Source organism: Leptinotarsa decemlineata, unplaced genomic scaffold (assembly GCF_025532065.1).
Source record: "Leptinotarsa decemlineata unplaced genomic scaffold, Ldec_3_MD MMD2_tig00002974_RagTag_RagTag, whole genome shotgun sequence".
Lineage (NCBI taxonomy): Eukaryota > Metazoa > Arthropoda > Insecta > Coleoptera > Chrysomelidae > Leptinotarsa > Leptinotarsa decemlineata.
This window is the reverse complement of record NW_027412578.1, coordinates 1381159-1408428: the sequence shown is the minus strand read 5'-3', so window position 1 is coordinate 1408428 and position 27270 is coordinate 1381159. Positions and strand designations below refer to the sequence as shown.

The 27270-nt window shown below is 33.7% G+C and overlaps 1 protein-coding gene across 1 annotated transcript in view; it reads right to left on the bottom strand.

Annotated features, from left to right (window-relative positions):
* LOC111516658 (uncharacterized) overlaps positions 1 to 23581 on the bottom strand; it is an 81630-nt gene extending 58049 nt beyond the window's left edge. The window contains exon 1 of the mRNA XM_074177253.1: positions 23366 to 23581. Within this exon, the coding sequence (XP_074033354.1) occupies positions 23366 to 23393 (28 nt within the window). The 5' untranslated portion in view covers positions 23394 to 23581. The remainder of the gene's footprint in view (positions 1 to 23365) is intronic.
* Between the last annotated feature and the right edge of the window lie 3689 nt (positions 23582 to 27270).

Here is a 27270-nt window from a genome sequence, read left to right as displayed (position 1 = left end):
ACCAATTGAGTTTATCACAATGCTTGGATTTTTTCACAAGAGAGGAAACTTTGGATGAACATGAGAAACCGACGTGTTCGAGTTGCAAAGAAAGAAGAAAATGCACAAAACCTCTATCGATCCAAAATATTCTTTCTAACAGAAAGATTTAGAGGCAAATTAAATGCTGCCATCGAATTTCCTCTAGATAGATTAAATATGAACAATTATACAGCAGACAATGTGACTCCATGTCGTTATAATCTATGTGCACTTTCGAATCACAGTGGGTAGACTCAGAACGGACATTATACAACATTATGCAGACACGTGGCACGAATACAATAGTTCACACGTGTCACGAATTCCACTAAAATCGCTTGTGAGTGGAGATGCATACATCCTCTTTTATGAAAAGGAGGAAACGAGTTCGCTCCTTTAAGCGTTTTGAAAAGTTATTTTTGAACTGTTGATTTCAATGATATAATGAATTACTGAAAAATATTACTCATTTTTTGAAATAAAAAAAACAAATTATTTTTTTCAAAAAAAAAAAGAAAACTAATCAATAGAGTTTATTCTATGATTTTTACTATAGGGGTTTTACAGAAACCGTGACACGTGTTTCGCTATACAATAGCTTCTATATTGCTATTGTATAGCTTTTGTATAGCGAAACACGTGTCGCGGTTTTTGTAAAACCCTTATAGTGAAAATCATAGAATAAACTCTATTGATTAGTTTTTTTTAAATATAGATTTTCATCAAGTATCGGCCAGTTCTATTCAATTATTTTTTCAAATTTAGAAGTAGTATTTTTTGGTAACAGTTTGGCAGTTTATTATGTCCGCCCAAATGAGCTTTATTGGGTTAGCTCGCAGTAGTGGGGAGAAACGTAATGAGGAGGAATTATGTGCTTCAGCAGTTTAGTCAACAATATATTTGTTGTATTTGATTTTATGTTCATCCACTATCCTTGAAAGTTCTGCTTCCACCACGTTATCACCACGAATGGTATACTTTTCAAACGCATGCAGTCTTGAATTAATTTTTTTTTGTGGCTGTAGCAAGAATATTTCAGCTTTTCTGAATTGGTATCAAGCATTGTCTGAAAAAATTGCACAATTCTCTTTTAGCTTCCGAACTATGTTCCTAAACCAATTCTCAAAAGATATGCAACTACCAAAATACTTCAATATGATTGGTCAGTGATCATTTCAATTTTATATAATTCTATAATGTCATTGATCAACCTACATATAATACAACAGCATGCTTATTCTTTGGAAAATAAGTGTTCCTAATTTTTTTCTAACACTCATTAAATACACCTGCGGGTGAACCTGTAGCGCTACTTCATCACAATTGATTTCAGCATCTCAACAAGCCGACCCTATTGATGAACTAATTTGGGATTTATGACTATTTTATTTTATATTTAATTGTGGCGGCGTGAACAACAGATCAAACTCTACGACCAGGTGGTATTTTGTCTACATCTGTCGGCATTGCCCTGGTTGATATTTGTTGTATTGATTGGATTACCCTTTGAGGCCTTTGAAAGTTTCAATTATTCGATGAGAATATGGCGGCACCATCAGAAGGCGTACTTTTTGATCCTTTCTTAGCTATTGCTCAAGATATAAAAAAAATCAGAGATGGACAACCAATATCGATTGATGAGAAGTGAAATAGTTAGTCATTCGTTGATAGTTGATACAAAAAAATCTCTATGAGTTCAGACCGAATATTATTGAGAGAATTCTGAGAAATATTTTTCATTTTTCAAATCAAACTTCACTTAATTATCCGTATAATACTGAACTTTATTTTCTTTTTCTATCCATTCTGAATCTGGAAATCTTATCTACCATTAGGTACCTACTACTCTTATTTTATGATAAAGTCGGTGTTTCACTAGGTAAAGTGTTAGGCTACTTATTTTTTTACTAAATACTGGGTGAATGGTATGAGATACATTTAATTTCATGTTTATTTAATTTTCAGCTTGGAAATAGGGATACACTTCAATCAACAGTTGCTTAAGAAATCACTTCAGGCTAACTTTTAGTTTTATTGTGATCACTGTCCTGGCGAAATTTGAGAAAATTCAGCATTTTTGAAAATTCGGTGAGAACTTTTCAAGATGAAAAACACAACCTTTCAATTTAATGATGAATATCAAAATTTTATATCCACTGGTTATTTTATTTTATCGATCGGTTTCGGGATTTATCATATTATCAACTATAAAATCTAACTGAAAATTAGTTAGTTTTTAGTTAGTTTCAGTTAGCTTTTGAAGTTTATCAAGTTTTATACTTGATAATGGGATAAAACCCGAAACCGGTCGAAAAATTAAATATCTAGTGAAAATTATACAAAAGTGTTTTTATTCATTTTATTAAAGTTAAGTTTTCATATTTGATAATGAGTTAAAACCCTAAATCGGCCGTAAAAATAAAATAACCAGTGGAAATCAGTGTTTTCATTCATTACATTGTGGATTAACTAGAGGGCAGATGCATCATTTTTGAAAAAAAAAATTTTTTTCATTAATTCCATGTAACAACACAATTCAAATGCACTCTTCAATATGTTTGGAACATTCACCATCAGAAAATATTTTCAGTTCGATTATGCATAGGTATATCAACATGAAATAGTATATTATGCAACGATCATGTAATGATGGTTAACGAGCATTAACCGGGATACGAAACGAGCCGATGGCGAGTTTTGTATGGTATATGCGAGTGTATTAATAACCATTACATGAGAGTTGCATACGCTATTTTTTTCTAAACCCGATAAATAATGAAAAACTATATATATTATATTTGTATTGAACACATTTACAGTAATTAACTCATATTTTTTTTTAAAAACACAAACTTAATGGTATTATCATGGATATATGAAAACTATAAAGATTCTAATTATATTTATATTGAATATAACAACTGTAATTAATCTGATCTTTTAAAAATATTGGAGTCGATAGTATTCCTTCTATATCGCTGTTTTCAGACATTTTGATAATATAGGTAGGTAATATGAAAACTGATTTTGACAAATAAAGCAATTAGTTACTTAGGTTAGAATCTAGGACAAACAAAGGAACAGGATTCTTGATTGAAAAATTATGGGTTTCTATTGGTTGATAATCTATATCGTTATGAAAAATCTGTATCATAATGGATATCATTATGAAACGGATTATGGTCATATAAGTGTATTGTTAGAGTACGGGTGTAGAAAAAACGATATACAAATCGCATTCAAGTTCTGTAACTGGTAGCATCATTTAGAGATGTAAGCTACAATTGGTTCGAGTCATATCTCTCTGATAGAAAGCAACTTGTGAGTATGAAAGAGAACAACGCCAACTCCAAATAACGAAATATCAGGAGTGGCGTTCCACAAGGTTCAGTCCTTGGGCCGATATTATTCCTATTATATACAAATGACTTAGCCGGTATCAATATACAGAGTCAGTTCACAATCTTTGCTGATGACACGACACTGATGTGGAAGGAGTGTAATTTTGAGTTACTAAAATCAAAAATGGAAAATGATTTGAAAAAGGTAAAACACAGATGTGACTCAAACCATCTCTGCTTCAATGCAAAAAAACTAGCCTTCTAACCTTCAAATACATTCATGAACCTCTTATATTTGACACTATAACCATTGAAAACAAACTCTGTACCAAATTTCTTGGCGTTGAAATTGATAGTAACCTAACAATTCATATCCACATTCAAAGTCTCAAAGCACAAAATTTTGACTTCAACTTCCATTTAACAATTTGCCACCCTGTTTGAGAGAAATCTCCAGACACCATATTTTTCGAAAAAAAGTCAAAAAATACTTTTGCTCAAATTCTATTATACCCTACAGGAGTTTAACGACGATACTCACTTTCTTGTATTGTGATAAAATTTTGCCCTTGTCACCTTATTTCATGTACTATTTACAAATTTAATTAAACATATATTCATTTTAGATTATAAGCTATGTAAATATTATTTTTTTTACGATGATGCTCACTTTTTGTGTTATGAAAATTTTTGTATTTGTCAACTTGTGGTGGTATGTGGTATATTTGTCAAATTTAATTATGTACTGACTTTAGAATATAGAAAGCTTTGTCAATAAGAATATCTTTTCTTGGACAATAAAGTAGGTACATTGATTGATTGATTGATTGATCTTAATTTGTTACTACCAACTACAATTTTTAATGTTTTGTGAAATTATTGAAATGCATTCCTCTACATGTTATTTCATATTCATTGAGATATGTCTCTCATATTTTTATCACTATTTTTCACGAATTTCACTTGTGAACCAAACTATACCAGCATCGGGAAAAAAAATAATCAAAATTATACATTTATTCAGTTATACTTACAACAATAATCCGTAGGACTGTACTAGGTATGAATTAGTTATATGCGGAAATATTACTAATTGAAATCTTTAATAGAAATGAAAGTCAACTTGTGCTTATTGATTATCAATATGATACAAGGCTTAAAATGAGATCTGTTGCTATTCCTGGGGCTGAGATGATTCCCCTATTTTGGGCCTAAGCCATAAAACGATTCAAATTCAAAAACAACATATAAAAAATAGTCTCTTTTCAACTTCCACCGACTACTTGTCTAATATTTAGAATTCCTATAGCTTTTTGAATTGAATTGAACCCGGCATCTACACTTGATAGATAATTGAAATATTTATATTTCGTTCAAGTAACTTTCTTGTTTTATTTTTGAGAATTTTTGGATCATTTTTAATTTTTCAATATTCCATGTGATATCTGTATTTGTATTTTCAGTGTTTTCTTTCTCTCCGTCTATTTTACTCATACTTCACATAAGATAATTTCCACAGTATGGTATGCACCATAAGGAAAACTTATTTATTAAGGATTTTTCTACAAAAAGTTATTCTTGATAAAAGTTTGTGCATTCCCTAAAATTAAACGTGCACCAACAAAGTATGGTAAAACACACGTAATATACGAGGAGCCTTCAAATATTTGATTTTGAGACAAGAGTAAAGTACCCTTATTTTGGAAAATCTCAGAAAATGTTATTTAGAAATGTTGTTCAGTATTAAAAAATACATCTAGATTTGGAGTCATAGCCATCTAAGTGGAGTTTTATATTCTACCCATTTTTTTAATGGGGACTACGAAAAAAAAATTTGCTAAAACAATAAATAGACAGAATCCTGTATACAACGGTTCATTTCAAAAGCCTGTTTTTGGTGAGAAGTTATTTTCAATTTTTGTTATCACCGAAAATGTTTTGGACAAAAAGTACTTTCAATAAACTATGAAAAAACCTGTTTCGTTCCATTTTCTTGTTACGTCAGTGGCCTCCCGGACTACGATAAGTTACAAATTGATATAAGCTCGGATGAAACTATTACGATTAAAAGAGCCAATAATGCGAAATATCTGGGCATAATAGTGGATTGTCATCTTAGATGGGATAAACACCTGGTGCAAGTCTGTAAAACTCTACGTTCTCTCCTATACAGGTTCAAATTCTTTCAGCAAATACTGGATTTCAAATATCTCAAAATTCTTTATCAATCATTAGTGGAAACACGACTTACTTACGGTATTCTAGCTTGGGGGGCAGCAACGAATGCTCACTTGCAGAATCTTGAAGTAATACAAAAAAGATTTTTGAAAATTATATCATCCAAACCAATGAGGTATTCCTCCGACCTACTATTTGCAGAAACGGAAGTCTTTGATTTGCGTCAGCTTTATTACTATAAAATTGTGATAAGACAATTCAAAAACAGATTTAATCTCCCACTCATCAGCCATAACTACCAAACTCGTCTGAAAGCGAATAATTCTCTGAAAACGAAACCAGTCAGAAAGAAAATAGGACAGAGAAATCATTCTTTTTTATCTAGTAAATTTTATAACTTTTTGCCGACGGAAAACAAAGAAGTCTCAAACATATACTCCTTCAAAAAAAAGACTAAACATTATATTCTTTCTTTAGAACGTAAGGCTATCCATTCATTGTTTGAATATTAGAATATTCCATATATTTTATTTTATTGATTATTGATGTTCGTTACCTATGTTATGATATTTATGTTTCAATAATTGTGTGTAAGGCTCATTAGCCTTACACACAATTTATTAAATTGACTACAATTTTATTATGTCACAAACATTTTAGTGAATTATACATGATTTTATACATATAACTCTCATATAGAAATGCAACTGAGCCCAATTTTGAAGTGTACTAATTATTGTCAATATTTGGAATAAGTAAATCACCCACGCACAGGCACTGCCTTAGTGGATACTTGTTTATTCGAAATATCTCTGAATGAAAGTGCACTATTATTATATTATTGTATTTTATTTTAAGAAACTTATTATTATTTTGAGAATTTATTGAGAATAAACTTATTATTATTATTATTATTATTATTAAAAGTACTCAAAATTATATAGTATTGTAACGAGAACTTGATATTCAATAATATCAAATTACAAAACATCAAAATGAAATAGGTATTTCAGAACAAACTCATTGGTATTCTGGATATTATTTTGGAGAATTATTTTGTACATTGATTGATTTTCTGGAGATTTTCTTTCATTCTATCTAAAAATTAAGTATGACAAACGTATGACAATATTTACCAAAACAGTGGCAAATATCTTAAAAATGAGTTATGTGACATTCTTTGAGATCTTTCTTCAGTTTCCTATATTTTTGATAATTCATATCAAAATTTGTGAATTCTGTACATTGTATTTCCAGAAAAATTCCAGCAACCATATTATACTTGATTACAACGACTTCAGCGATATAAGATTAAGAAGGACTAATTATTTGTACAATATGTTTATATAGGTAATCAAAAAACACTCTTCAAAATATAATTTGTGCACCTCAAAGATCCATCCTTGGTCCTATTTTATCCTCATTTAAATTAATTCTCTAGTCAATTTGAAATTGAATGGTACATTTAAATTAATTATTTGGTGATAATATACTAAAATCATATATTTCACAGACAATTGTGAAAAAATATAAATTGATGTGAAAAATGTTTTGGAAGAAATTGTAATAGTGCTCAATGGATATAAATTGAGGTTTAATTTCAATAAATTCTCATTTGTGAACATTTCCATAGAACTAATTAATACCAACCAATTTGGTCATGTTTAATAAAAATTCTATTCAATATACAGGGATGACCAACATTTTCAGTTTTACACATTGATGAAAAATTGTTATGGAAAAAGAAACGATTTCCTCTTATTGAAATTTTGTACAAGATTAAAAACTTCACACCTATGAAGTGTTCAAAATATATATATATATATATATATATATATATATATATATATATATATATATATATATATAAATATATATCAGCTTTATTTATTTATGATGGCACTATCTTATTTCTGTTTGGAAAACAGCGAGAAAATCTCTAATCAAGAATTCGAAAACAAAATGATCAGAAGCATATATAAATTTCCTTATTTGAAACCAACATTAAACTTATATAAACCAAACTATTTATTAGACTCATATTCAATCTATAAACTCGAAATCAGTTGTTCCATTCATTCTATCAAAAATGATACAAAGAAATTGAACTTGGATTTTATTGAAATTGGACATATTCATAAGCATGCCACAAAAACCGAATCATTGTTAGAAATTAAAATACAAAAAATTTTACACACACATGAATGGATATATCACGATGGGATTATTATATATAATTCAATTCCAGAGAAAATAAAGGATATTTCATTACAAAACTTAAATATCAATAAAAAAAATCTAGTTAGTGGTGTTTCATAGTTTTCATTTTTTATTACCTCTGAATTCGTTCTGCAGCTGTACTATGTGAAACTAATTTTATATTCGACTACTTTTTTTCAAGATAAGTGTTTGTAGTAAAATATCTTATTTCTGTTACTGTTATTTCATTATACTTTGTAGCTAGTTATACTCTCTAATTATAAGCATTCATTGTTTTTGGGGCAATAAACTGAAATGAATTTAATTGAAAAAAGTACCTGTCATATTTTTTTATTTTCGATGAACGTAGCAAGCAACGTTTCGGAGTCATAATCAACACAGATGCAAATTTTGACATGGCAAATGGGCCTATCAAAATTGAACCAAAACAAAAAATGGAAAGATGTTTTACAGCTTGTGAAAAACGATTTTTCGATGACTCCATATAAAATAACCTACCAAGGAAAAATCTTCTAGAAATCAGTTGTGCTCGATGAGGTCTACGAAAAAATCGAATCCATTTTTGTGTTATCCAGGATATTTCGGAAAACATTTTGAAAATATCCACAGAACAAAATGTATCCGTCTCAGTGATTATTACTATTTTGTAGTTATTAATAATTTGAAAAATCGAATTTTTTATTGTATCTTAAAAAAATATATACTTACACGTTATATGTAAAAAAAGTCAAAGTGTGCACTACACGTAATAAATCCAAGTCCCCCGTCGCGTCTGTCGGTTAGAAGGCGATAAACTCAAAAAACTACCTAACGGATTTTCAAACTGTTGTCACCAATGGACGAAGGTATTCAAGAGAAAGTTTTATGCGTAAAATTTACCATTGTTTTGGGTATTCACCCAGACGAGATATGACGATGTTATTCGTGACAAGTCTGGTGGTGGTGCAACTAATCAATTCACTAGATATTGTTCTTTTTTTAAAGGTCTACAAAAAAGTTCACAATAGAATTTATAAATATGTTAGTTACATCAAGCATTTTCATAACTCTAGATGTTATAGCAAAATTTAAAAAACTGTCCCGCCGCGAGGAAATTAATTTTGAAAATTAAAATCGATAATTGTGAACATCATTATCGACAAAAAAAATGTTGGCATATATTTTCTATTACCGGTGCAAAACCAAGTCGGGTTGCTGTTGAACGTTAATGGTGTTCTACCAAATGAATATCAATTCTTTGGTGCACATAAACGACAATGATTTCACAAGTAGGTACCTCAGTTAGAGCCATAAAAAGCAATTGAAACCATAAATAATCATAAAATTGACCCGTTTCGGAAATTAAGTTGTTGGTGGATTTGACAGGGGATTTCATTTGCTGAATAGCTTATGTTCATTCAATAAGGGATTTTTACGGAAAGCGTGTCTAATTTTCCAAAACAGCAGGTGTTAAACTGAAATTGTCAGGTCATGATCTATAGCATGTCGACAGAAAGCAAGGATTAGATGAATTTGAAGTAAAACATGAAGTAGAAATTTGATTCAAGCTGCAAGTAGCAGCAAACTTCTATAGAATTTTCAGGAATTTTAAAGAATGAGTCACTTGGGATCATGATTGATTTTGCATAATGTTTAGCAACGTTTCAAATATTTCTTTTTCAAACTGGCAGTTCCACTAAATAGTAGACAGATATTGAGAGGATGTGTTGTGAATTATTAATATAACAATGTTTATTTTCGAAAAGTAGCAAAATACAAGAAGAAAAATGCTGTTCAACTCTGAAAATAGACGTGAAGGATCACTGAAGCTCCAAAAGTAATTTTGAGCTTTTGCGACAACTTTTTGTAACAAATAACAAAAGAGTTCTTGACCAAAAAGTGTACTGATTTTCAGTGTATGAGTAATTCATTGAAGCTTCATAAAATAAGAATACTTTTTATCATTATGTTAATAGCTACATATGAAATGAATTTCCAACATTTTATTTGAACTATTTGAGGCACCTTCTTAATTTGAGATTCTGCGACACCTTTTTGCAACAAATGACAAAAGAGTATTAGACCAAAAAGTAAACTGATTTTCAGTGTATGAGTCTTCATTGAAGCTTCATAAAAGTAATAAGAATACTTTTTATCATTATGTTCATATCTACATATGAAATGAATTTCCAACATTTTACTTTAATTATTTTAAGCACCTTCTTGATTTGAGATTTTGTGACAAACTGTTTGCAACGAATGACAACAGAGTATTTTCAGTGCATGAGTACTTCATTGAAGCTTCATACAAGTATTAAGATTATGTTCATATCTTCATATGAAATGAATTTCCAACATTTCATTTGAACTATTTGAGGCATCTTCTTAATTTGAGATTTTGCGACATCTTTTTGCAACAAATGACAAATGAGTATTCGACCAAAAAGTGTAATAAGAATATTTTTATCATAATGTTCATACCTACATGTGAAATGAATGTCCAACATTTCATTTCAACTAATTCGAGCACCTTCCTAATTTTAGATTTTGCGACACCTTTTTGCAACAAATGACAAAAGGGTATTTGACCAAAAAGTGTATTGATTTTCAGTGCATGAGTCTTCATTGAAGCTTCATAAAAGTAATAAGAATACTTTTTTCATTCATACCTAACTTTTTGCAACAAATGACAAAATATTATTTGATCAAAAAGTGTACTGATTTTCAGTGTATGAGTCTTCATTAAAGCTTCATAAAAGTAATAAGAATATTTTTCACAAATGACAAAACAAACAACAAATGACAAAAGATTATTTGAGCAAAAAGTGTACTGCTTTTTAGTGTATGAGTCTTCATTGAAGCTTCATAAAAGTAATAAAAATACTTTTTACCATTATGTTCATACCTACATGTGAGATGATTTTCCAACATTTTATTTGAACTATTTCAAGCACCTTCTTAATTTGAGATTTCGCGACAATTCTTTACAACAAATGACAAAAGAGTATTCGATCAAAGAATGTACTGATTTTCAGTGTATGAGTACTTCATTGAAGCTTCATAAAAGTAATAAGAATACTTTTTATCATTATGTTCATATCTACATATGAAATGAATTTCCAACATTTTATTGTAACTATTTCCAGCACCTTCTTAATTTTGCGAAAAATATTTGAACAAATGTTGTTCCGATGAATAATTTCAATGTTTTCATTTATGTTGAAAATAATCGATATAAAGATTTTCATGTTACTATATACCGGGTGTACGGGCTGATATCTTCGAAGTCGATGAAGATTGAGAAACAAAATTTTGACAATTATATATGAACAAAAAGATATACTTCTTTCCTCATTAGCAACTTTCATAGCCTTGCAAAGGCGACATCAGGGTGCTTCACACCAAAGTCTCAAACGGAATCCCATATTGATTTGTAATACTATTTGAAGGCCTTGAAGAACATTTCTGCATAAACTGTAACCGTAAACGGAAGAAAACGATTTCAAGTTACACAACAAAAATAATTATTTTCTTTTGTCACGTTTTGTGAATATAATTTTTACACGATTTTTTTTTATTCAACCGATTTGGCACAGAAAAATCATTAGTAAATTTCGTGATTTCATTCCTTCCGATATGGTTCGCCTGAATGAAGAACCTCCGGTAGGATTTTTTAGAAGAAGTTATCACACCTGCAGCTGCTATTGAAATTATGCTCTCAATTAATATCCAATTTGTTAGCAGTAATTTTTTGGTCGTTGTTTTGGTGGTAGGGGGTATATTTAATTGACATCAATGGGCTCCGCTTCACTTGATTTTTTTGTGGGTCATGTAAACGAGAGGAAATATTTAACAAAACCAGAAAACTTCCAAAAAGTATGGCAACAAATCACGAATGTATGCCATACTGTAATATCAAAAACTCTGACAAACAAAATTTGAAAGTAGACTCCATCATTTTCAAGTTGGTCTTAGTTATTTTGAACATATTACGAAATAAAATGAAACTCTATTTTGCGAATGGCATTGATTGATAATCTTCCTTATTGAACGGAAGAATCTCTAATCTGCGCAGAAATATTTTCAAAATGAGCTACATTTCGATATAGGGTTTCATTAAAAATTTTAGGGTGTAGCCACTTGGTGTCGCTGCTCATGAATATGTAAACAAGTAGATTTCTTTGTACATATAAGATATTGAAAATTCGGAGATATTAGCCCGTACAAGACTTTTCGGACACGCGGTATATAATCAACAATAAATTTATCAGATTTTCCACTCATGCCAATCTTGTTGTTGTTCGCATCAAAATTGAATTCCTTGGTGATTTCCTTGGGAAGGTTTTCAATGAAACTTAAGGTAGATTCATTCACTTCAAACGGTTTACATCGTTCAACCAAGCCATCGTTCATCACTTTGAATATTCTTAGTAAAACCATTGTCAGTGAGAGCTCCTTTCTATCCTAACAATTCTTTAATTTATTAAAATTTGGTATTAATCAAGATATTTATATGTAAAGCGAACAGCATGACTTTATTTTAAAACTTTTTCTAACGAAGGAAATGTAGTATTCTCCATCTCTTCAAGTTTAAAGTAAATAAGTAACTTCATTTCGTTGTGCTCCAAACTCCAAGTGTTCAGCTCCAAGTGAACACTAAACATCAGTGTTCACTTGGAGCTGAACGAGCTGAACGCGGTCAGATTACGACCCCAATAGCCAGAAACACGTGTTCGCGGTCTGCCTTCATATATATATATATATATATATATATATATATATATATATATATATATATATATATATATATATATATATATATATATATATATATATATATATATACTTTCAAGCAAACAATAGAAAACACCTTTTTTCACTACTTCATTTCTAAGAAAATATCGAGGAAAAATTTCCCAGAGACATAACTCCCAACAATTATAATTAGTTTGTACTTCACACCTATATTTGTCGACAAATAAATAAACAACAGAAATATCCCAGTACAAAATACAAAAATAAAAGTGAGATTGTTAAAGGTAATTAAAAATTGAACAAAATGCTTCCCTCATTAATAAGTAGTAAGTTATTGCGTTTTCATGCATTTATGAGGATTTATAATAACTTTTAAATGCAATCCGAACCTAGATTTATGAGGTGAGGACAGAACGTGACAAGTGTGTGAAAATAGGCGACTAAAAATAGAATGAAAAAATTGGATATGCAACTAACGAGTTGGGGCTTACCCTATTTGTTTGATTATTTATTTTTTATAAAATGTGCATATGAGCAATAGATAAAGCACCAGATGATTTTTGTATATTGTTGGGAGGACAGGTAACTGGAGCCAACCAAAATTAAAGAGTAATACGTAACTATTTATTAATTCATTTAATAACTCTTAAGTTTAGGGATAGAATCAGTAGAAATTCATAAGGAAATCTAGTCAGAGATGGACAAAGAGAAAAAATGCCTGAATGTAGGTTATGGCTCACACTCTAGATTGCATGGCCATTTGAAATAACATCAATAACAGTACAAAGAGCAGGTGATGACGTCTTCCCATACAAATACGCCATCTGCGGGTTCGATAGAAGACTCAATCCACCAATATGAAAGATAATCGGGTACCTCCAAAACACTCCTCTGCAAAACCAAACTTTGACATTGACCTCTAAACAAGATTCGATATCCGTCTTTCACTGCAGCTTTCACTGCAAAGCACCGGGTTGAAATGACAGCTCCCTGTCGATAAGCAGGGATGCCACTAACACCCTTGGCCTTTAGTGAGTTGCGCCACCACTTACCCGAGCAACTGGAGCAAAACCGGACCGGCAGCCCAGGCGCACCCAGGAAGGAGAACACTATCCTCCCTCCGGTGCTGTCGGTGGGTCCACGGGGCTAACCACCCGGTAGACCCAAAACATGGTTCCTGGTAATCAAGGAAGGGGTCCTCACAATCGACCCGCTCGAAAGGGTCAGAGGCAAGGTGGTGGGGCCCGTAACGATGATTTGCCTACCGATGACAACCCTGGCAATGACAACGGATATTTTGAGTAGACGCATGAGCTAAGAGATAGCCTTATGCATTGCTACGAGAGTAGTGAACCTGCGCGAAGTGGGTACATGGCGAGTGCATGCTCTGTGGTGTGAAATACATCTGGAGCATGCCGCCTTGGGGTAGGTAGGTAGGTCTAAAGTGAGTGGGTCTATTGGACCCTCCACCGCAACCCATAAGGGATAATTGTGGCTCACACCTATTCACACTCGGCCAAATGAACCCAGGTTCTTAACGAAGCCGATTAGTTTGTATGGTGAGTGGTCTTTCAGGTCAGATAGTGAGAGTACGGATCTGCCGAACTCAAAGAACCTGATTCGGTCCCCAGCGGGGCAGGCACCAAGTATATGCTCTGCAGTTTCATCATTTTCCAGACAGAGGCGACACACACTGTTTTCCGACAGTCCAAGTCTCTGCAAGTGAGCCAATCCTGGAAGATTCTGCCAGAAGTCCATAACTCTTCTTGCCATCCAGGTGTTCAGTGTTTGTTTGGCAAAGCCCAAAGCGATGCCAATGACAGGTTCTGGTTCAATGAATCCGCTTGCAGCACCCTTCTTTGCAATAGAGTCAGCAGCTTCATTGCCTTCCAGGCCAGTATGGTCAGGAATACAGGCCAGAGACAATCCTTTAGTCTTCCTATCGAGGAGAGTATTTTTTGGCAGTTTGCTACCAATTTAGACGTTGCTCGGTAGGAGCCAAGAGCTTCCAACGCCGCTTAACTGTCCGAGAATATTTTTATTGACTTGTGAGTGGGGTTGGATTTATCCAATCTCTCCGCTCACAATAGCGTAAATTTCCGCTTGAAATACAGTCGCATAAGTTCCTAGGCAGGTAGATAACTCTGTCATGGGTCTGCGACTGCACCAGAATCGGAATGTGTTTTAGATCCATCTGTGAACCAACAACTATCTGCTCTTAATATTCATTTCTTCCGCAGGATCCAGTCCTCTCTACTCGGGAATAGTACTTTATAAGGCAGTTCGTAGTTGACAGTTGGAGGCATAAAGTCAGAGGTCATTTCCAGAATGCTGTGACTTCCAATATCAACCAACAGTCTGTTGCACTCTGCATTGAATTGATTTGTGCAATTAGTAATATGCACAAGTCTGTATGCAGTCCATCTAGCCTCTCTTTCCAGAGAAATGTGGAGAGGAGGGGATCTGGAAGGATATCCATGGCCGTTGACGTTGTGGTACTAATGACACCACTGACAGCCAGACAAGCCTGTCTCTGTAAGCCAGAGAGCTTCGCTCGGTCCGTTTTCTGTAAATCCTTCGGCCACCAAGCAATTGCACCATAAGTGATCATTGGTCTTGACAATCATCACATAAATCCAATGGATTTGTTCGGGACCTAAACCCCAAGTCTTACCACAAATCCTTCGACATGTCCATATAGACAGTCTGGCTTACAGATCAGCTTTTCTTCTGTCGAGGGTATCAAGCAGACTATTCACAAGAACCACAGAAGGGGAGATATTACCCCACCTTGAGGGCAGCCCCTGGTGACCCTGAACCTGATAGCCTCGCCTTGAAGAGTCGTAGTTGAAGTTCTTAGGGATTACGTATCCTATCTTCGGCGGCAGGGCTATGAAGATCTTTCCCAGCCTGATATTTTTTTTTCATTTTTGTAGTTCACGCTAATGGGTGTCATGAATTTTTTCAACGAGAAATATGACCTATTGTAGCCGATTATCTTGAACGTATCCATGTAACAAGCGATATAATATGGAAAACTTCGTTGGATAATTTCCTTTCTATATCAAGAAATGGTGATAAAAAATTTGTGGAGTTGTATCCGATGTTTATCTTTTCTATATATAACTGTATCATGGAGATAGTTGGCTTGCTTGTATTTCAAAACTTTGTAGAAGTAGCAAAGTGTATGTATTTTACGTCTGTTGGACATATTGAGTCATTCAACTTCTTTGATTTCATAGAAAATTATCTACCTGCTTTTTTGCCGAATCAATCAGAAAATTTTCAACTATGAACTGATAAGAATATAACTAAGGGTATTTGAGGGCTCGAATCAGGAGTAGGTTTCGAAGTTGCATTAAGATCTAGTTTTTTTTCCTCCTCTTTCACAGTCCTTTGAAGTGAAAAAGAAATAGTAATGTTTGTAACGGCTTTTCTACCACTTGTCGTCTCCTAAAATTATTTGTTGTATCAGCCTTTCTTGATATCCATTCAGTTGAATTTCCCTTAATTCCTTGTTAAAAATTATCTCGTGGTAGTTTGTTTCGCACATCTAGATGTTTGACAGAAATCAATTATGATATTCTTCTTTCTTGTGATGCACTGTTTGGAAACTTTGATGTAATAAACCGTTATTTTTAACGCCTCGACACGTGGTTCAATTCTCTTGAAGATAATCACTAGGTGATTGAAACTTGTGTCGGAGCGTTAAAAATAACGGTTTGGTGTTGGGATGAAGTTACAGTAATATTCGGATTCTTTGTTATTGTGGATTTTAAGGTTTCACTCCTCTGATGGTTTTACATTATGAAGTAGTTTGTCAGCAAGCCTCCCAATCAGTCCTCGGATTCTTCAATAATCTTATATATGAATGTGTTGCAAAAATTAACAATCTACGGTCTTTTGTAAAATATATTTCTGTCGGCTGAAAACAGCTTTCAATACTACTATTTTCAATACTCGGGTCATTCAACTTCTTGATTTCAAATCTGTAGCCACTCTAGATTAGCTTGTTCAATTGAACAATCAATTAATTTTATCGACTGCTCTATGGCAAAATATATACATAAAAAAAATGCAAAGTATTGTGCAATTTTCAAGTTGTACAAACTCAGTTTTTTAAACCGAAAAAAGACCAGTGTAAAAACTGTGTAGCCTTCCAAAATATGACACCGGTCAAAAAAATTAAAAATAAAGAGTCATGCAATGAACACCTGACCAGAACGAGGGAGACAGGAATGATGACACGGAGTAGTGCTTGGAAGATCCATCAATTGTGAGTTTTAACTTCAACCTCCAAGCAGTTCTTAACACCCCAAAAGGACCATCATGGCAAATATTTTATTTAAGAAAATATGCCGCTTACAATCTGACTATATACAATTTGGGAAGTAAAGAGGCTATCTGATATTTATGGTCGGAATCCAATGGAAATAGGGACGCAAATGAGATAGCATCATGCATTGACGACTATATCATGTCAAAATCTGGTGTGAAAGAGATTCGCATGATGTCAGACAGCTTTGGAGGCCAGCAAAAAATATTATTTATTCAGCAATGTGCCTTGAGCTGGTAAAGAGGCACTCTACTCTCGAAATAATAAACCACAAATATTTTGAAACTGGTCACACGGAAATGGAGTGTGACTCTATCTACTCCAAAATTGAAAGATGTGCCAAGTTGATTTCAGTGTATGTCATACGAACTGCAAGGAAAAACCCTGCTCCATTAATTGTCAGAAGTAGGTATGGTTGTTAACGATTTTTTCAATTTCAAAGCAGTGACCAGTCTCCGCGTGAAAAAAGTAACCTTTCGAAGTATTTACTGGTTACAATATAAAAGAATTGCTCTCAGATTAGCTATAAAACTAACTTCAATGAAGATTTCCAGCACGTAGAAGAAAAAAGAAGAGGAAGACCACCTAATGCTACTTTACCTGCCGCCTACAGCGATGAGATCCCTATTGCAGCGGCAAAATACAAAGATCCACAGAAGATGTGGGCAGATCTAACCATCCCTAAAGAGCACCACCAATTTTACAAAAATTTAAAATCAAATGCAAATGTAAGGTACTGCATCCAACAACCGGACGCAGAAGAATCTGACCAAGACTATTATGAAACATAATAAATATGTCTGTATTTTATGTTCAATTTTTACTTCATATTACGAAAATCTGTTTAACAATATAAATTTTACTGTTTTATTGCAAGAATTCACTGTAGTCTATTTCCTAATTGTTCATGCTTGGGAGAAACAGTTTCGCGAAAGTGTGTTTTAATGCAGTTTAATTTTATGCCATAAACACGAAAGTGTGTTTTTCCATAAATTTCTAACTTTTATGAGCCGTGATATATCAGATGAAAACATGTTTATTATACAGCTATATTGAAAAAAGATTGGATGCGTTTAAGGAAAATCTGATTCTTAGAGACTCAAAACTCCTGATTTACACTTTTTCGTCTCTGGCATAAGGGTGACGATATATGAATGTGTTGCGAAAATTGACAATCTGTTGTCTTTTGCAAAATATATTTCCATCGACTGAAAACAGCTCTGGCTTCCAGATTTTCCCTAAATATTTCGATACTACTATTTTTAATACTCCAGTCATTCAACTTCTTGATTCCAAATCTTTACCCATTCTAGATTAGTTTGTTCAGGGGGCCGTACTCTCTCCGACGCTGTATTCGCTCTATACCAGCGACCTGCCTAGGTCCGAAAGATATCCCTGTACGTCGATGACACGGCTCTTCTCTCATCTTCCATGGGACGAGAGCTCGGCGTCGTCTACATGCAACGAGCATTGGACGACCTCGAGCGCTGGTACCTCGATTGGAAGATCCGAGTAAACCCGGAAAAGACTCGGGCGATAACCATGGGAAGATTACTATCTTCTCCGGCCAGAAAAGTGAGAATCTCTGGAAGGGAGATTGACTGGCAAGCGCGGGTAAAGTACCTCGGCCTTTTAATAGACCGTAGGCTACCTTGGAACCCGCACATTATGTACGTTAAATCTAAGGTCGAGGGTCGGATAGCCAGTCTGTACCCTCTGATCAATAGAAAGTCAAAAATGAGCTTAAAAAACAAAATTACGATCTACAACACGATGTTCAAGCCTGTCATCATGTACGCTTCAGGCGTCTGGGGACAAGCGGCTCCGTCCAACATTTCCATTTTGGAAAGGTTGCAAAATAAGTTAATTAGGATGATTGTGAATGCTCCTTGGTTCGTGCGGAATGAAGCCATCCGCAGAGATTTGCAGCTGCCTTCCATTCGGCAGTCCATTCAGTCGAAGAATGAGAGAGTTTTCGAAAAAACGGAAACTCATGAAAACCCGTTAGTTAGGGAAGCCACAGATTATGCTGTAGACCACCCCTTCCGATATAGAAGGCCCCGACACTCTGTCGAATGAGGCCCTCATGTCCCCCGTTAAAGGATGAATAACTTTTTCATCCATCCCACCCCAGCCAGGTAGGGGTATCCCGTGAAGGGCGGCACTGATGTCTAAGGACTTCATGCCTTCATTTATCAGTTGTGTACCCATTGGCCCCTCTCAAGGTCAATAATCAGCCAAAAGGGTAGGGGAGCTGGTCTCCAAACCTGGACGAAATCAGGATGACTCGTCACTAGATTAGTTTGTTCAATTGAACAAACAATTAATTTCATCGACTGCTAAGTGGTAAAATGTTTTTTTATTGTTTCTATACACCAACAAGAAATGGTAACAAGTTATTTCGTGAAGTTCTGTCCATTCGGTAAAATAATATTCCATTCGTTATCCAATTGATAGTAAATTCAAGAAATTGTAAAATTGATGAAAAATATTTCTCATAGTATATTCCATAACGATTCAAAGAGAACAAAATATTTTTTAATTCATTAATTGAACAATTACTTTCTGGGAGGTATTTTTTACGGAACGTGAACATACCGTTTTGAGAAATTAATCATATTTAATTGTGTTTCGGAATAAGCCGCACTCCGTTTCAACTACTATAGTAATTTTGATTGGGTTAAGTAATATGAGTCACAAAAACTCTACCAGATGTAACAAAGTATTAATTGGATTTTTCAGATGACATTATGATGAAGACGAAACATAAAATTTTGATTGCCTGAGATGAAACATCATGGTGATTTAACTAATTAAGGAATATTTTCCTGTTGCAGTGAGAAATTTCATAGTGTTTAGGATGCACTGAATTTTAATATTTTTAAGAGTATCTACGCATTGTCTTCTATTCTTTTATATCCTTTCTAATACGACTCTATGAGTTTTTTTTTTATTTCACTTGAATCAAAATTGACTACATAGGTACAAACTGAATTCATTGAGAACTCAAATTACACAAAATTACCCGCACAAAAAGTTTTAATTTGAAATGACCGATTATAGAAAAAACCGTATCCATTAAATAGTTAGGTATTGTTATTAACCAACATATGAGAAGGGGAAAAACAAATATCATATATAACACAAAGGATGAGATTACCCATGCATAAATTTTATACTCTCAGAGACATTTAAAAAAAAATATTTTTGATATATCAGTCTTTGACAGAATCCATAATGAGATAGTGTATACCTAAAAGCATCAGGTGGAATACTTGATGAAAATCCATAACAAATAACAAAAAACACTTTATTGTAACATTTCCGCTAAAACAGTTAGTAAAGACACATCCGAAAAAGCCATTGTATGGCGAAACACGTGTTGCGTTTTTGTAAAACTATTTAGTGAAAATCTCACAATTAACTGTTTTTTGGATACGTTAGCTAGAGGTGGTATTTTCAACAACCCCATTAATAGGTTACAAATAGTACAGAACCCAATTTAAAAAGTTATATTAAAAAATACACGTTTTTCAACAGACCATTTATATCAAGAGGTTAATTCACTCAACGTAAGACTTTTTGTTTTTCTGATTGATTCGGCCGTTACTTAATGAAGATCCATAGTAATTTCAATTCACTTCAAAGGTGTAAGTAAGATTTTTGTATAGTTACTAGTGCCTAGTATGGATGTTCACAAACTTTAACGAGTAAATAACTCAAAGCAGATCAAGAACTAAAGCATCCGAGAATTTCAATATCAAAAAATAATAATAATGGTTCGCGACCATGAAAGAAGAGGAAGTGGAGCATTTCTCTTTAGGGCAGCTGCCCGAGCAGCTGATGAACTCGGTTTAGTTTTCGACACTGAACGAGGTGACCACAACTCTGTCACCGAGTTGGAACCCGTTCAGCAAAAAAGCTCATATTGAAGGCGCAGAGATCACGTCACTTCTGCGGAAACACAAGGATAAGCCAATGCATGGGGTCTTCTTCGATAACATTGGAGACCTTGGCTTATCAAAGCGTCTGACTTTTGCTTTCCTCTGGTCGAGTGGTCTGAAGTCGGAAACTGAGGGGTTCATCATGGCTCGCCAGGATGGTGTCTTAAACACCTTAGTCTACCGCAGTCGCGTGATGGGTATAGAGGTTCCTGACACAAGGTGCAGGGCCTGCCACGAGACGCCCAAGACCCTAAGGCACTTGCTATCAGCATATCCAGCATATGTGGTCTCAGCATAACGTGCATCCATCGACATAACGCGCCACTAAGAGTGCTATATTACCATCTACGGCACTCTTACGGCATTGACGAGAAACCGGTGTTGTCTTACGCTCCGGGGAATATTGAACCCGTTGTGGGGAACGAGAAGTGCCGAATTTATTGGAACTATTCGTTACCCACACTCAGGCTCATACAAGCCAATGAGCCTGATGTAGTCCATCTCGACCACCAGAGCAAGATGATATTTGTCGTGGAGTTTTCAAAAAGAGGAGGAAATACGGATGAAATATCGAGATTTTCTCTTCGAACTGCGCAGACTCTATCCAGACTACTCTGTCAAGATGGTTGTTCTGATTATTGGAGTCCTTGGTGGAATGATGCCCTCTCTACTCTCGAATCTTAAAATCATACCGGCTTGCCGCACTAAGGCAGAAATCTTAGCCGGACCCAATGATCATTTACCACACGGTGTGGGAGTGGTCGTTGGTTGATAAGGTTGATAATGTATCGGGGCTTCGGGGGTTAGGGCCTGACCAGCGCATATTACGATGAAAATAATAATATTAATAATAATTTATATGAGCTTTTGTAAAACTCTTTATAGTGAAAATTATACAATAAACTGTATTAATGAGTTTTAGCACGTTTATCGTCAACGTGAAAGCACAGAAGTGATTGAATACTTTAAAATCTGTTTTAAATCTCTTTGAAATCTGTTTTTCCGTTAATCAGCTGTCGCCCCCATACGAACGACAACTTTTAGAAGTTGAGAAACTTCTGCGAGCTAAGGACTAACGAGGTGTTACCTTTTAACGTGCGATTCCTAACACGTTAAGGTGAAAAACTATCAACTTGTTTCAGATTATGTAGGTAACGTGTTAGGAACTTCTGCGAGCTAAGGACTAACGAGGTGTTACCTTTTTTCACCTTAACGTGTGATTCCCAACACGTTAAGGTGAAAAACTATCAACTTGTTTCAGATTATGTAGGTACCGTGTTAGGAATCACACGTTAAAAGGTAAGACCTTGTTAGTCCTTAGCTCGCACAAGTTTCTCAACTTCTGAGAGTTGTCGTTCGTAGGGGGGCGACAGCTGATGGAGGGAAAATCAGATTTTTTTTTTGAACCTCAGAAAGAATCGTCTTGCACAACCAATTTGAATTGAGCCACCATACCGAAAACATTGTTAAATTCGACAGATTTTCTGTCACATTCGAAATGATCTGGGCCATGTTAGGCTTCATTAATGTTAAAGATTTATGTAGAAGCTTTTTTTATGGTTTGCATAGTAGTTTTTTATAATCCCTCTACAGATTTTCAGAAAAGGCCCACTAGATAAAATAATTATCAGTATACTACCAATTGAACCCGAAAACATATATTTTTATGTCAACTGACTATTGGATAAAACTCCATTTGAGAACGGCTCAAGTTGCATTTAATAAAAAAAAACAAAAATGTCCAAAAATTAGATGTGATAAATGAAGCAAGTATACAAAAAATTTAGCTTCCTACAGTCTACATCTACAATTTGACAATTGGAAGCACATTCGTCAATAGAGCAAGAAAACTTTCTAGAGAAAGCTATTGTATAGCTAAACATGTGTCGCGGTTTTGTGAACCTTTAATAGTGAAAATCGAAATAGATCCCATTTCAATAATTCTCCCTTCCATATACTTAGCCTTGAAATTCATCAAGGAATTGTAATCACAAGTAATAACTTATTATTATTCAAAGTTGATATGATCAAATCCACAATGGCAAACCGAGAAAAATATGATTTTTTAACTCAAAAATATTTAAATTTTCTGATATTCTGGTACAGATGAAAACTTATGATTTTTTTGCAGCTTGCCAAGTTCCTTATTTGATTTGAAAACGAATTCTCAAATATGGTATGCTTCTGAAAATTCTAAATATTGTCTAGGCATTATATGTTTTATTAAGATTGTATAAGTATAACCCCAAAAACTGATATTGTAGTTCTCATATCCATCTCTCATTATTTGAAAAAATATATATTTCAACCTGAAATAGAAAAATTATTTTCATTTTTTTCAATATCCTAATAACCATTTTTCCTATAGTGTATGTTGTATGTTGGTCCTTGGAATGAAAAGTAAATAGTAATGAAATAAAAGAAGTCTGAACAAGAATTTTTCATTCCTCATTCGTGATGATAAGGTGATAAGTAATAATAGTTTAATTTCAAAACTTTAAATGAACTTTATGCTGAAAACTTCATATTAATGTTAAAAATTATGGTTATATTTAATTTTGTTACAAACTATATCAAATGGAAAAACTCACCATGAAAATATTGTTTCATGCAAACCATTTGGCATCTTCATTATTTCTGGAACAAATTTCCGCACTTTTCCGGTGACCGACAGCATTTTTCAAACCCAAATTTCGTCATATCTATTGTAAATATTGAAAAAGTTCGACACGATAATTTAAAAATATGTATACGCGCAAAACTGTCAAAATGGACACTGATTTTTGAATTCTTAGAAACTTCAAAATTCGAAGTAACTTTCAAATATCAGCTGTTCGTGTGCCAGCACGTTACGAAATCAATGAAAACAAATGAGGGTCCTTTATTATAGCGGGAAACTGTGGACTCGTCTAGCTGAGCCCAAATCTGGAAAAAGTTTCCAGAAGGGACGTATGCATACTATTGTAGAGGTTTGTCTTATGACATAATGACTTACAGAGTGTATCTCATATTTTTCTGAGGAACATACTTCCTGAGGTTGCGATTAAAGACAAGGACTTGTAAAAAATAAAAGAGTTTTTTATGAATAGGAAATAATGAAGTCATATTGAAGAAAAAAATCAACATTCATTATTATTTTTCCTCGATATAACATTCAATATCACGTGAAACTGAAGAATATATCTCTTTCAAAAAACTGAAGTGAATAAAAAATTTAAAATTCAATCGAGAACTTGTTGAGAACTTGTTTCAGAAATCAACTATTATAATGAAAGTGGTGAATTCAGATCAGTTTTGGAATATATCCACCTAATATTTTTGATAATTGAATAGAACTGGCCGATAATTAGTTTTTTAATATTTTTGAATCATTAATTCCGTACATAATCGTTTATGGGTCTTTCTGGGGATGATCACCTTTGATAAGCTAAAAAAATTGTAATGGAAAACTCTATACTTTATAGGGAGGTATAACATGTTCTTATAGAAATGTATGGATGTTTTCTGTCCTCAATGATCCAAACTTTGTGCATGAAGTGGCGTGAAATTGACTCCTGAATATAATTTAATTAAATTTCTTATTGCATTGCGTTGCAACATAGTAAAGAAGAAACATATTTTTCAAACAGATTTGGACAGATTTTTTATAGAGTGAAGAATGATCGATTGAATATACTCCTACTCATGACATCTACTTTTTCACATATATCGAATGAAAAATAAAAATGTATTGCGCAACAGATAAATCCATTGATATAACAGTTTTATAACCAACAAAAGTAATATAAAATATTCAAATTCAAATCAACATACTCTGCTCAACTATTGTTGACATTTTCCTGGGATAATCGTAGTGGATATCATAGGATAACATATATTTGTTGGAGTGTGAATATATTAAAAATATTAACTACTTTCAAGGTTTGTTCCAAATAACGAAATGTGAGAAGTGACTTTCAGCTTCTCAACACACGACGTAATCCGCATCAAAACTCAAATATCAAATCGTATATTTTTTTAATCTTGTAGATTATTTAATATCCTTTTGAATTACTGACATTCCCTTTGAATGAAATTCTCATCACAATAACTATGTCGATGTCACTGAAAATATTCAGTCAAATAATAAACCAAGACGACTATTCAACTTGACTACTGAACTTGGAACTCAAAATTATGTATACAAGGCTTCTCAAATTGCTTTCACTTGAATTTCACTTCAGATCAACAGAAGTTTCCTAACATCCATCTCAGAAATTGTGAAATTCACGATTTTATCTCATCTAGCCCTCCAAAAACATTGAAAAAAAAACTAAACAAAAAATACGAACATATCTGTTTAAAAAATCTGTTTTTCTATTAACCAGCTGTCGCACTCTTACGAACGACAACCCTCAGAAGTCGAAACTTGTACAAGCTGAGGATTAACGAGGTCTTGCCTTTTAACGGGTGATTCCTAACACGGGTTGGACGATAGGAAGTGAAAATCGATCGTCCGGCCTTGCGGTTTGAACCACCGGTTCGCACAGCGAACTTAATTAGCGAAACGCGCGTCGAGAAACGTATGATTGTTCTGGTTAATGGATAGACCTATACTAAAATTTCATAATACTACTTGGGGTGCACTGTTTGTAACCGTTATTTTAACACCTCGACACGTGTTTTGATCACCAAGTGATAATTTTCAAAAGGAAGGTTGAATTAAATATACGTACAATGTTATCCTTATTTATACCATAGATACCCCACCAAGTGATCACCATATATGAGAAATGTGTAATTATTAACACGGATAGTGTTGATCAAGCAACAGGTCAGTCCATTCATAAATATCAAAATGCAATATCTTCCTCGAAAATATGATAGAACCGAATGACCCTCGAAGGAAATCCATTATAACGTATTCAAAAAATACACTTAATTGTAAGATTTCCACTTGAAAGAGTTCAAAAAACCAAGACACGTGTTTCACTATATGTCAGCATCTTCGGGCCTCACAATACTGCCAAATTTCTACATGATAAATTCATTTCCTAAACCCAAAGTATATACTCGTGATGCTCTGTTTGGAACCTTTGGTATAGTAATGAATATAACTGGAGTTTTTTCCCAACACCAAACCGATATGTTCAACACCTCGACACGTGTTCCGATCACCAAGTGATCATTTTCAAGGAGAAGATCAAACAGTTTAATCTTCTTCTTGAAGAGGATCACTTGGATCGAAACACGTGTCGAGGAGTTGAAATAACGGTGATTGAAACATGTATCGAGGTGTTAAAATAACGGTGATCGGAACACGTGTCGAGGTTTTGAAATAACTGTTTGGTGGTTGGGATAAAACTCCAGTAATATTCAAGCATTCATGTCGTACTGTTTGGAACCTTTGGTGTATTAATGAATATTACTGGAGTTTTATACCAACACCAAACCGTTATTTTTAACACCTCGACGCGTGTTCCGATCAGCCAGGGATCATCTTCAGGAAGAAGTTCTTCCTCATCAAGAGGTGTTGGGAAAAATCTGCAGTAATATTCAATTTGAACTATATACCTATCTAGGAACAACTGGACTGGATAATAATTAATTCAATTTTTACCTGAATTATCATTTTATCTATTTTTAAGATCTGTCCTGATAACCAATATCCAATATCCAAACTGAATTCAATGAAGGGGAACAATTCAAATATATTTGATCATTGAGTAATAATCTCGTATTTTAACATCCATTAATTTCCAAACATTGCATAAGGTTGAATTTTGAAACTTCATCTTCCAAATCATAATCCTAATTGTGATTGAACTCGTGCCATTTTGTCAAAAGATGATTCGCAAATGTTAAATTGGTCTTTCTATTCAAAAAACTACTTTTGTGTTCTTTTATTCGTTCTGAGTAAGTTCTTTCGGTTCTTAAACCGGTGTCAATAAGATAACTTCTTTGAATGATTTTAATACAGTTTCTTTAACAATCGGAAACTGTTGATTAGAAGTAGAAAAAGAACATTTTTACGAAACATTTAAAGAAAAACAAATACTTGGGAAATCATTTGAAACACTCACCTGAATATAACCCTCATTCACAACTTCAGAAAGTGGATCTGAAAGTTGAAATTGCATCAGTCAAGTCTCAAAAGATAAAGTTCTTGCCTTGTAGAAATATATTTCGATCCAGTGACTTCTTTGTTGTTTGCGCAACATTATTATGTATCGTGATACCAGCAGAAAGTCACAAGAAGTTGGCATTCACACTCACAACAACATACATTTTTCCCGGAAGGTGGTAACTGGAAGTCTTTTCAGTAGGAACTTATCGAAGGAAATGTAGTAATGGGGATAGAAAAACATAAGTTGAGTAGTTTGCGTTACCACCATTATCTATGAAAAATGTAGTTATTCGAAAACTGTAGTTATTCGTTTCACCCATAACTACTTTGGATGACTACATTGCGTGGAAGCAATGCGTTGCGACTTCCTAGTTGGTATGCTATTGAATT